Below are 12,720 nucleotides of genomic sequence, written 5' to 3'. Positions count from 1 at the left end.
ACATACCGCTTAGAATTAAGGCCAAAAAGTTCTATCTTGGTCTCATCAGACCAGAGAATCTTATTTCTCACCATCTTGGAGAACTCCATGCGGGTTTTCATGTGTCCTGCACTGAGGAGAGGCTTCCGTCGGGCCACTCTGCTATAAAGCCCCACTGGTGAAGGGCTGCAGTGATGGTTGACTTTCTACAACTTTCTTCCATCTCCCGACTGCATCTCTGGAGCTCAGCCACAGTGATCTTTGGGTTCTTCTTTACCTCTCTCACCAAGGCTCTTCTCCCCCGATAGCTCAGTTTGGCCGGACGGCCAGCTCTAGGAATGGTTCTGGTCGTCCCAAACATCTTCCATTTGAGGATTATGGAGGCCACTGTGCTCTTAGGAACCTTAAGTGCAGCAAAAAAATTTTTGGAACCTTGGCCAGATCTGTGCCTTGCCACAATTCTGTCTCTGAGCTCTTCAGGCAGTTCCTTTGACATTAATGATTCTCATTTGCTCTGACATGCATTGTGATCTGGAAGGTCTTATATAAACAGGTGTGTGGCTTTCCCAATCAAGTCCAATCAGTATAATCAAAAATTTCTGGACTCAAATGAAGGTGTAGAACCATCTCAAGGATGATCAGAAGAAATGGAAAGCACCTGAGTTAAATATTTGAGTGTCACAGCAAAGGGTCTGAATACTTAGGACCATGTGATATTTCAGTTTTTCTTTTTTAATAAATCTGCAAAAAGGTCAACAATTCTGTGTTTTTCTGTCAGTATGGGGTGCTATGTGTACATTCATGAGGAAAAGAAATGAACTTAAATGATTTTAGCAAATGGCTGCAATATAACAAAAAGTGAAAAATTTAAGAGGGGTCTGAATACTTTCCGTACCCACTGTATATATATAATTTTCATATATATATATATATATATATATATATATATATATATATATATATATATATATATATATATATATATATATATATATATATATATATATAACTGATGTATTATGAATGAAATGATTCGAGTCTGATGTGATATGACCAGTATGAATCTAGCTTTCCTAGACACACCCAATAGAAATACTTTTAGGTGAGACCTACAAATAATATAAAGCATTACTATAATACTATAATAATGACATAACTATAGACCACCGTCATAATATAAATGATATCTATTATATTCATATGCCTAATAAAATGTTGTAGCATGAGCAGTGTCTAAAAGAACACAGTATGTATAGTGCGTGTAAGTGTGTGTGTGAGACTGCGGTCACGGAAAGGACAGCTGCCCAGGCTTATGGTTAAACCTTTGTGTGTGTTCCTGCTTATGGTTACCATAACAAACCCATCCGAGGATCTCATTTAGCAGCTGATGGTTCGATTCTGCAGCCTGCAATCACAGATAAATCTGCTCGAAAGCCAATATCAAATCTGAGTCCTTCAAAACTAATAATTCTACTACGATCAATACTGCGAGATGTTTGTGAATGAGTCAAATCAATGATGAAACTCCAGGTAATAATGACCCTGGATAAGGGCGTCTGACAGATACCATAAATGTAAATGTCTAGTTCTCTGTCTCTTTCTCTTCCATAGTGAGGCTGTAGGGGACGTTCATGCGAACACTCATTCCATGTCAATGGTTAAAACTATGAGCAAAGTGTCCTGCCCTGGAAATGGAGTCCCTGCTCCTGTCACTGCACCCGCCAAGAGCTGGCAGTCTGGGAACACTGCAGGTGAGTAAGAGATAGAAAAAACTTTTTTCTAGAGCAATCCGGACCACTTTAAGTGCTGGAACAATGAAATCTAGATTATAATTGTGAACCCAATTTGGACTAAATAAAGATTAAAATAAATAAATAAATAAATAAATAAATAAAAATGAGGTTAAAAGTCCGAATCAGGGGTTGAATCATGTTCAGAGTCAGAGGTCAGTGGCAGGGTCTGAATCAGACTTGAAATCAGAGTCAAGGTCAGAGTAATACTCAGTATCAAAGTTCAAAATTTTGCCCTATTATCCGGAGATTGTGAGATCAAATCCTAAACACAGCTGAAAGTCTAAAAGTACAGAATAAGCCTTGCATTCTGAATACGAGTGATGCATACGCTTTCTCCCCAATGTACAGTTGGATGGATTCACATATTTCTCAGTAAGCCTTCACCTTTCTGGGATTTAAACTGTTGTATAATATGGGAGACATGGTTGGTCTGAAGACTGAAGAGTCAGAATCAGGCTTAATGTCTGGGTCGGAGTTCCGAATAAGTCCAAATTTTTTATTTATTCAAATATATAAAATTACTTTTGGTGTTTTAACACAACATTGCAGCCAAAGTGACTGTACAATGCAAAATGCGTGCAGTGCAACACGGCAACACAGATACACAAATACAATACAGTAGATTCCATATCAATTCCATGTAAATACAATGTCTGTAGTTAAATGAACGAGTGAATGATTACTAGATAAGAATTGGATAATTACAGACAATTATAATTGAAAAAAATAGTATAAATTCCTAAAGTATTTAATGCAGTTACATGGCTGACATGCATTTCTGTATTTAGACATGCTGTCAGTACTAAAGTTATCGAATGAGCTCCGCAATCTCTTTTTCGAAACGTTCAAAATTTTCTCACGTTTTTTCAATAGGAAATGCAGCACAATTTCCTTCTTGCCCTGTAGGTGGCAACCTAGTGCTTTTTAATTTACAGCCTGTGTCACCAGTGTTTATCACCACAGAGCACTTGCTGTGCCATTGGATTTTAGAGCTTCAAGTTCACAGTGCCAATAAAAACTGAGTGATATTTCACTAAATGAGCTCAAGTGATATGCTGTAACAGTTACACTGTCAAATCGGGTGTGAAATTGAAATTGCAACTTTTTCGCTATGTGAACGAGTGCCCACTAAACTGAGACGTTTCAGGGTTCATATTTTAGCCCAGAGTGCTCGAGGCTTGGTGCCATAGGCTAAATATTTACCCAGGGGACTGGATGATCTTATTATCATGTTCACTGTGTACCACGGAGTGCCTATAGCTTGGCAGTGTTGGTATTTAGAGAAGTTGGACTGGGTTTACTAAGCGAGGCTCTCTGGGGGGTTTATCAAGAGCAAGCTGACAGGGGGTCTAGGAGTGATTGCTGCAAAGCACAGGTCTCTTACGGTAAAATATACACATTCGCCGACCGTCTGGCTCTAGAGCAAACACCCAGGGCTTCACTGGAGCCATGCTTTCCTCACCAAGTGCACTTCTGTGCTGGAAGGCCAAGTGCCTTAAGATTCCCATTCATTTAGTCATTCTAGTGCACTGCCCTCATCACTGCTAGCGCAGACATGGAATAGCTCGGGTATAATTATATGGTGCATAAGGTCATCAGCAAGAGAGAAAGAGAGACAGAAAGAATGCCAAAGAGAGTCAGTATAAAGGTGGGGCAGGAGGGGGTTGATGGTGAAGATCGCGCCAATCAAAGGTCATCAGACTGAGTGATTCCAGACTGTAGGCAATCAGGATGAACTGTCCAGCAGCTGGTAGATTAGTAATGTTCACATTGGGGGAACAGGAAGTCCCATAGTCTGACAAAAGCATCTGGTACTTGTTTCACCGAAAGACCTGTGAGCATGTGCAACAACAGCTTTAAAGCAGCTCTGTTGTGCTAACAGACTTCCACTGGCATTATACAAGGAGGACTGATACAGGTAATGCTGGTTTAGACATACAGTATAAAATGAAGCATCTTCAACTCTAGAAAGATTGTAATAGCCGAATTAGCATTGCTGCATCTCAGGTCTACTGAGGTCTGGGCAGAGAAGTCGTCTAAGGATGTGACTTCCACCACAGTAATCTGGATTTGTGGATCTTCACGATTCTATTAAGCGACAGTCATCCTTCTAGTTAACATTATAATCTATGATGCAAGACACTCATTGTTCAGGGATAAGAACTCTGGAGCTGGAAATATTTGTAATAAAAGGCTAAATATTAACAGATGCTAGTTAGCATGTTTTGATACTACAACGATAATAACAGGGACTGTCAGCAATTTTCACATTTTCTCTCAGATCTGTTGTTCAATCAGCAAAAAAAGACTGTTTATGACTGCAATTATAATTAACATCCCTCATACTGACAGCTTCACTTTCAATAGCTTGCATGATGATAATAAAGTTTGCAATAGGTGGTTGGCTGAAGTTTCCTGGGTCACACAAGAGTGGAGTTTGTCACATAGCAAAAAATAGGACATAATCAATGTATGTTGTTGGGATAGCATCAAAGCTGGGAGTGAGTCTACACAAGTCACACAATTCTTCGAAATGTCTTGGAACGCAAGATGGAACACACACGGTGTTATCCTGGAAATTGGACTACAGTGTGAGTCGTAATGAACTTAGCAGGAAGTCTGCACTCTCATCTTGGAGCAGTGGATATATCTTTAAGATGTCTGTCTGTTGCAGGTAAGATGCACCCCGAAGCAGTGGTTCGTCTCTCGCCTCGATGGTGCCACTGTAAAATGTGTTACTTTAGCACCAGGATGACTGGCGGGCTGTTTGACTGCTGTTTTCAGATCCACAGATCCTGCACACAGACTTGCAAAGACTCGTTCTTCTTTCCATTTAACTGAGACCTCGTCTTTGGGCTTCTCTCACAACCGTGCGAGTACATAGCACTTTGTTGACGGTTCATTCTCTCGGCCAGGAGGAAATCCCAGGGCATTGATTCCTGCGCTGGACTGAAAGACTGCCTCTGTGCCTCCCTCTGTGGCGTGGTGACCTCTGACCTCCCCCTGCCATGGACTGAGAGAAGGAGGGGATTGTGCTTCTCTTCTCTGAGCTCTCTGAACTGGGGGGGATTATTTTGCCAGGTGTCTCTTCTGACTCTGGGAATGTTTTTTTTTTTTTTTTTTTTTTTTTTTTTTTTTTTCCTTGCACTTGGGTAAACCGATCCTTTGTTTTGGACCTGAGTGGTGTGGATGTCCCGGACACAGATGGCCCCTGTCGTCCGAGGCCCTGCGATGAACCCGCTAAAGAAGGAGGGATTGAAGATTTATCTTAACGAGAAGCTCACTATCACCGATGGTCACGCTGCACAGCCATGCACAATATTACGCGATCTTATTACCTCGTCATGGCACTGCCACACCGCGTTGTCTGCAGTAATTTAGACACTGTTGTGAGTCAGGTTCACATAATGGTCACCCAGATTACAATCTTGTCTCTTTCTCTTGTCTTTAATTAGGACTTCCTAAAGCGGGTGTGCCAGCGGTGCATACAGGGCGAGTGACTGGCGGCGCTCCGAAGGGTCTTGACCGCCCCGCACCCCAGCCTCACCCCAAAGACCAGGATTCACTGGTGCAAAGAGCAGAACACATCCCTGCTGGAACTCGCACTCCCATGTGTGGTCACTGCAACATGGTTATCAGGTCAGCATTGCCGTTTTGGCAACAAGTGTGTTGTTTTTACACTTTTGTATGCATCTGCTCTGATTTCTACAGGGTTTCCGCGGGGTCTTAAATGTAAGAAAGTCTAAAAATGAAAAATCTAAATTCTAGGTTTTAAATAAATGAAATAATTAAAACTAAATTTTTGAATGTCCATGTAACGCTACCACTAAAGCTCATTTAAATGCTGCCACAGCACTTTAGAAGGTTTTTGTTTGTTCGTTTCCATGATAGTGTAGTTCTTTTCTTTCGCAAGTCCAAATATAATTGGTGGTATTACGACTACAAATGAGACCAACATGCAACAGCCAGTCAGCTTTCTGTTATTGGTGCCGATCTCTTTGATTGTACCACAAACGTAAAACGGATTTCATTTTTCTGCTATGGGGAAGGGCAAGTTTAGCGATACTTGGCATGAAAAAAATTTATTTAGGGCCTGGTTAAGGCTAGTTGCTAACAACGTATTTGTGTGTGTGTTTTTGATGACGTGATATAGATCTTAAATTTAATTGTTAATAGTCTTAAAAAAAAAAGTCTTAAGTCTTAAATTTGACTTGGTGAAACCTGCAGAAACCCCTTTTTAAAAGCTAGACAATAGGCAGTGAGGTAAAAAAACCTGGTGTACTACATAGTGTGTATGTTTTCCATGCAATGTTTACAAAATGACTAACTACATCCTTTTAGGGGTAGAAAATATTCAGCATAGTACACAAACCTACCAGAGAAACAGGGCGATTTGGTTACCTTGGTGTGTTCAACATGCTTATATAAATCAATAGAAATTATTTGTATATGTAATTCGGATGCCAAATGTCTGAAGAAACAGGATGTTGCTACAAACAATTGTTTAGTATTATAAACAGAATCTATTTCAGGTTCATCACAACCTTCAAAAAGTTGGACTTTATAATAAACTACTGAAGAACATGCCGCTTACAAGCTGGTTATAGAATTCGGAAGCTAACAGGCCAACGCAGATCTCGCAGGCTCTCCATGAAATAATATGATCATGTGACCATATATTTCAATTCCAATTCAATACACAGATTAGAACCTCTGATGTTCAAACAGTAAAGCTGTATCACCTGGGCTCAGACATGCACTTAAGTAAAAATGTGCTTTTATTACTACATGTTTTAGTGTCACGCTGGTAACTGGACCTGGATAATTGTAGAATGGCAATTTCCCAACTTGTGTATTACCAATTCCCAGATACATACATTTTGCACCATTTGCCACAATGTATCATAACATCCCTAATACATTTCTGTCAGATTGTCATTGACAGAATGTTCATGCTGCTAATGAATTGTCCACAGTGGAGATTGTTCGATCCTATTGATGCAAAGCGTTAAATGGAAGTAGGATGATGTAAAGCTGCGACAAGGCAGAGCCCGGCTCAGTGTGACTGGAACATGTGGTGTAAGCTTTAATTTGTGCAGAAAGTAATTGCGGATTAATTTGGTGTGACAGCCAGGACAGGGCCACATCGCCTTTATCACAGCAGAATGAGAGTTGGCTTGTCATCATTCGGTAGCTCAGAAACAGAGATGGCAAAAGTACACGCACCCACTTAATGAAAAATTAGCTATTACTACTACCTGTTTTAGTGTCAGGCTGGTAAGTGGACCTCACATGATATTAATATATGAATATAAAACAATATAAAATTTTGTTAACAACCATATAGAACACGAGCAGAGAAAAGATGATCAGCTGATCAGGAATGTCTCCGTCTCATCCACGTTAACGCTCTTGTTGCCGTCTGCCTTGCTCATTGTTAGCGTCGTAAACTAGCCTACGTCTGTGGTGCGTGAGAGCCAGGAGATGATACACCAGTGGTAGATTGAAAAAGCCGTGCAATTAAAAATAGGTTGATGGGCTGAAAACGGCACGCAATGAGAAGTACAAAATACTGAGCATGTCACCAAATAAATTCAAACTAAAGTACAAGCCTGTTTTGAAAATGCAAGAAGTAGAAAGTACAGACATTTGTGGAAAGATTTAATAAATGAAAGTTGTCAAAATAAATAGTGAAGTAAATTACTGATACCAGAAAAATCTAAAGTACAGTAACAAAGTATTTGTACCTCATTACTTCCCACCTCTGCTCAGGGCAGAGCGCTGCAGAGCTCTGGAGCTGGTATACGTTACATCGCTGCAACCCAGGGATAGACTCCCAGACTCCTGACAAAAAAAACGTGGCCATGACATCCAAGCTTGAGGTCTCCATTTTCGGTATTCGATATGCCCCGAGCCCTTTGTTTTCCCTCTCAGCTAATCATCCGATTTGTAACTTGCTTCCCCGCTGACAGAGTTGAAATTTGCTCCTTGCATTGCTTCAACAAATATCGATGCCACATCTTCTGGTTCAGAGCTTCAAAAATGTCTGTTTTCACAGTGGGCGGTGTACATCTATCTGTAACTTGCAATAGATATGGTATATTCCATATATATATATATATATATATATATATATATATATATATATATATATATATATAAACCTATAAAGACAAATTGTGATATAAAAATGTAATATATCTACACCTTTTATTTAACTTTTTAATTCTTCAATCAGTGTACAAAGTATGAACCCAGGGGATTATTGCTATTATTTCATAATAAATAAATAAAAATGATATAAACAGCTGATAAAAATAAAGGATGCAACATTTAATTGTAAAAATAATTATAATAAATAAATAATAAAAATAAAATAAAAATGATTAATAAATATATATATATATATATATATATATATATATATATATATATATATATATATATATATATATATATATATATTTATTTATTAGACTTATTCTGTTTAACCTATTATATTTCATTTTATTAAATGCTATAATCAATTCTGTCAGCAGCATCCATCAAAACCAGTGGATCAACTTAACCACAGTCACGACTAATCAATACTAGGCTACTCATGGTGGGCCCGTGTCAGTAATACCAACTCAAATTCTATATGAAAAGACATCAATAAGACATGTACCTTCACATACACATTGCATAGAAAAACTATTAATGCTTTCCAAATTTCTATTTGTTCCGATGAAGTGGAAATAGAGCAGTCATCTTAACAGCCATCCTTTTAACTATTATGGATGGACAAATAAAATAAAATCCAGAAACTATTTGATAATTGGAATAATTTAATTACATTATCATTTTATCTTATTCATAAACTATCTATTACTACAATTATTGCACCTTATGGAACCAATAAAACACTGCGTGTGCAGTTATATGAAAATGATCCACGATGGGACGGTGTGATGGGGCCACAACACAAGGTGTAATTACTGTTAGCATAACAAAGTAATTATTCTCCTGTAACCGCACGTCCCAATGTGCTTCGTTCCTCTTATTTCACAGCGATTTGCTGACATTTGCAACTTTTGTTATTTATTAATTGAATTTATTAAATTCATTTATTTAAATGTAATGTAGATGTAGTCTGTAAAACCTACTGTTACGGACTGTTGCAAAGCGCTGATACTGGAGACACTTCCCATGAGTGTTAAATAAATGCAGTCTAAAATGAAACTTCCCCATATGTTTTATTAAAAATATGATTCATTATTAGTCTTAAATTACCAACCTTTATCCTTTATATGACTACTGGTGTTCATACAACAAATTCTGACCAATCAGAGTTCTGCATTTAATGATGCTGTTGTATACAATCATTTATAAGTAATGTATATACACTATATTGGCAAAAGTTTGCGGACACCTGTTCATAAGTATATGATGTGCTTTTTGAGCATCGTATTCCACATTTAGTCCCAATTGCTTTTATAATTTTCTCCGCTCAGTCAGCAGTCAGCGTTCCAATTCATCCCAAAGTTCAGTAGGGTTGAGATCTATAGCAGGCCACTCAAGATCTTCCTCTCCAAACCATGCAAAGCATATCTTCATGGAGCTGGCTTTGTGCACAGGGGCATTGCCATGCTGGAACAGGTTTGGGTTTCCAAGTTTAAGCGAACGCAAAATTCTATTATGCAGCATCCAAAGACGTCCTGTACTGTTGTGTGCCTCCAGTTTTGCGGTAAAAGTTTGGAGAAGATGTTCATATGGCAGAAAAAAGTCAGGTGTCCCGATATTTTTGTCCATATAGTGTATTTTATATTGGCACTGTCAGTCTCACACTCATTAATGATTACATTGTTCATGACTGAGTTTAAGGACAGGCTCATTCTTAATTGTTCCTGCACATTATTTGCACAAATTCAATTTTCTCTCTCTCTGTCTATCTTTGTGTTAGGGGTCCATTCCTGGTGGCTATGGGAAAGTCGTGGCATCCAGAGGAGTTTAACTGCGCTCACTGCCGCAGCTCTCTGGCTGATGTGGGCTTTGTGGAGGAACACGGCGCTGTTTACTGCGAGCACTGCTACGAGCAGTTCTTCGCCCCCTCCTGCTGCCGCTGCCAGCAGAAGATCCTCGGGGTGAGGGACTAACCTACAGCTAAAATCAAAAAACAATATCACCACTGTATTGGAAAAGCAGATGCTGCCGTTTCAGGGTCTCATAAGGAAGTAATCTAAAGAAGTGTTTGAACTTGGGCTCGGTATCCTTTCATAATTGTCTGCTGGTTTGGCGTTCACAGCCTCACAGCCTTGTGGGAAAAAGCACTTTAATAATGATCATAGGGGCTACAAGGCCAGAGAAGGGGATGCTGGCAGTCTTGTCTCCGATGTGTGACAATTAGCGCCGGTCCTGGCACAGAGGCTTTATACATGCAGCAGCGGTGCTGGGGAGGTCAGCGCCATAGAGCGAGAAAGAGGGTTCGCCTCCCCTAATGAGCGGTCTAGGACATTCAGGCATCAGTTTGAGATTGTGTTCAGTGTTTCAGAGTGTTTTAGGCTCCTTTTGAATGGATGATATGATTTTGTTTATCTTTGGTCACATGGGCAATTTTCTTTGATCGAAAGAACTTGGACATGATGTTTTTGGACTGGATATGATTAAAGGATGATTAAAGCATAATGATATATAAGGCACAATACTTACAATACAATCTATTATTCAGGGATTAATTAGGGGCATTTAACAATTTAATTTTAGGTGTAATTTTCATGTTATTTGCTGTGTTTATTGTTTTTTTGTTTGTTTGTGACAGATAAGAAATAAAATGAGAATATTTGCCAGGGGCTTTAGTAACAGCTCTAATATAAATTTAATCCTGCCATTTTTTTTTTTTTTTTTTTTCCTTTACAGGAAGTCATCAATGCCCTGAAGCAAACCTGGCATGTGTATTGCTTCCTGTGTACCTCCTGCCAGCAGCCCATTCGCAACAACACTTTCCACCTTGAGGATGGACAGCCCTACTGTGAAAGAGGTAAAAGGCAAATCTCTAGACCCCACACACACACACACACACACACACACACACACACACACACACACACACACACAAATGCAAACAGTTGCACCCAAGCCAACCCCTTCCCATCCACACAGGCACACCCAGACAGGCCCAGCCCACATGACTGGTGTTAGTTACAGCCCAGTAATTGAGTAATCTGTGCTCGTTAAACACTCGTTATACAGTCAGTGACCTTTACAAGTTATCGGAGAGCCATTAAAACTCATAGAAGGTTTTACAGCCCTTTAATGGCGCTCTGATTACTATTGCCATTTATGGTAGACATTGGATCGTGAGGGTACTTTAAATTACACAGACTAATCAGTGTCCTGTTTGTCTGTCTTTTATTAGACTACTACAATCTTTTCGGTACCAGTTGCCATGGCTGCGACTTCCCCATCGAGGCAGGGGACAAATTTCTGGAGGCGCTGGGCTACACCTGGCACGATACCTGCTTCGTGTGTTCTGTAAGTTCACATCTGGAAGAGAGCTGACGTAAAGCACACACATACTCATGAGGAATATTAGCTGCTGTTGAGTTCTCAAATCCGATTGGTCAGAAGGTGGTCATTTTCTTGAACAGCAACTCAGACAGTAAATCCACTATAATTCATATAATTTGATATGAATGCATATGTTTGTATAATAACGAGTAATTCACAGAGAGACTCAAAAGAGATAATGCATTTGGAGTTTGTATTACAGAAATAAGGGGAATAAAACACTGCGCTGTGCTGATAAACTAACAATTACGTGGCGCCTGAAGTGTTTCATTCCTTATCTTAACATAGATTAAAGTGTATAACGGTGTTCTTTTGTCCTCCAGGTGTGCAGCACCAGTCTAGAAGGTCAGGCTTTCTTCGCCAAAAAAGACAAGCCGCTGTGCAAGAAGCACGCACACACTGTCAAAATCTGATCTCCACGACTAAGCAGACCAATGGGATGAAATGTTTGTATTTTTTAAAAAGCTCAATCAGCTTTTAGTGTTTTATTATGAGAGAGATTTTCTTTTTAAGGTATTGATAAAGACGTTACTGGGAAAAGTGGTTAGTTCTCCGATGCGATGTTTGTTAGACTTTTTTTTGTGTTTTTTCTCTTTGCGGCGCACTATGAAATAAAGTATTGATGAGAATTATGATGCTTTCGAAGACAGTAATATATAGTTTGCTTTATATGTTATCTGTCCTTTTCAGTGGACGCATTGTTGATTTTTTTTCTTTTTTTCTTAAATGTTCTTAAAGTGTTTCTTCATCTTTTTCTATTGTCAGTGCATCTGCTATAATAAAACAAAGGAAAAGGGTAATTGTATGTAGTCAACATGAAAATGTGAGGTCAGATTTTTCTTTTTTCGGGCGGGTGAGAGCTCCGAAAAATCGGAACTTCACTGAAACTAAATTGCAAAGAATTTTTGTTCATGTGTTCTAGAACTTTCCACATAAGCTTCATTAATTAAAGATGTTTTTATCCAGTTTCCTTTTGAAGGTGTTGATTCAGGGCTTCGTGCTCAATCAGCACTCAGCGCTCCTACTCCTTTCTGCTACTTCAGGCTCTGAAACATTTTCCCCGATATATTTATTGATGCATTTACAGGGTTCCTGATGGCTTCTCATATATATCACATGTTTCCGCTGACTGTCGAGAGGAAAATTGGTTTTAACGGTTAACAGCCATGTTTTATGTAGGATGCATTTTGGAGCTGTATTTTCAAATCAAAAATCGAGTGTTCACCACTTCAGTGTATCGCTTCAGCTACAATGAGCACATAATAATTCTTCACATGAAACATTTCAGCTTTAATGTGCACTCTGGGGAAATGATATGAATTGTTTTTTCTTTATTTGTTATGAAAAGGTTTGTCACTTTTCAGCTATGAAAAAGGGGAAAATAAACATTGTTCTTAACAAA

At 39.0% G+C, this 12,720-nt stretch overlaps 1 protein-coding gene across 3 annotated transcripts in view; it reads left to right on the top strand.

Moving 5' to 3' along the window:
* pdlim5b (PDZ and LIM domain 5b) overlaps positions 1-12,720 on the top strand; it is a 57,603-nt gene extending 44,883 nt beyond the window's left edge. For all 3 annotated transcript variants that reach the window (XM_083568340.1, XM_083568339.1, XM_083568341.1), the window contains 6 exons: positions 1,591-1,730; positions 5,228-5,411; positions 9,715-9,895; positions 10,668-10,788; positions 11,167-11,282; positions 11,642-12,720. In XM_083568340.1, coding sequence (XP_083424466.1) covers positions 1,591-1,730; positions 5,228-5,411; positions 9,715-9,895; positions 10,668-10,788; positions 11,167-11,282; positions 11,642-11,731 — 832 coding nt within the window. In that variant the 3' untranslated portion in view covers positions 11,732-12,720. The remainder of the gene's footprint in view (positions 1-1,590; positions 1,731-5,227; positions 5,412-9,714; positions 9,896-10,667; positions 10,789-11,166; positions 11,283-11,641) is intronic.

The sequence above is a fragment of the Silurus aristotelis genome (assembly GCF_946808225.1).
Source record: "Silurus aristotelis genome assembly, chromosome: 18".
Taxonomy (NCBI): Eukaryota; Metazoa; Chordata; class Actinopteri; order Siluriformes; family Siluridae; genus Silurus; species Silurus aristotelis.
The sequence above is the reverse complement of the archived record's forward strand: the minus strand, read 5'-3'. Positions and strand labels throughout refer to the sequence as shown.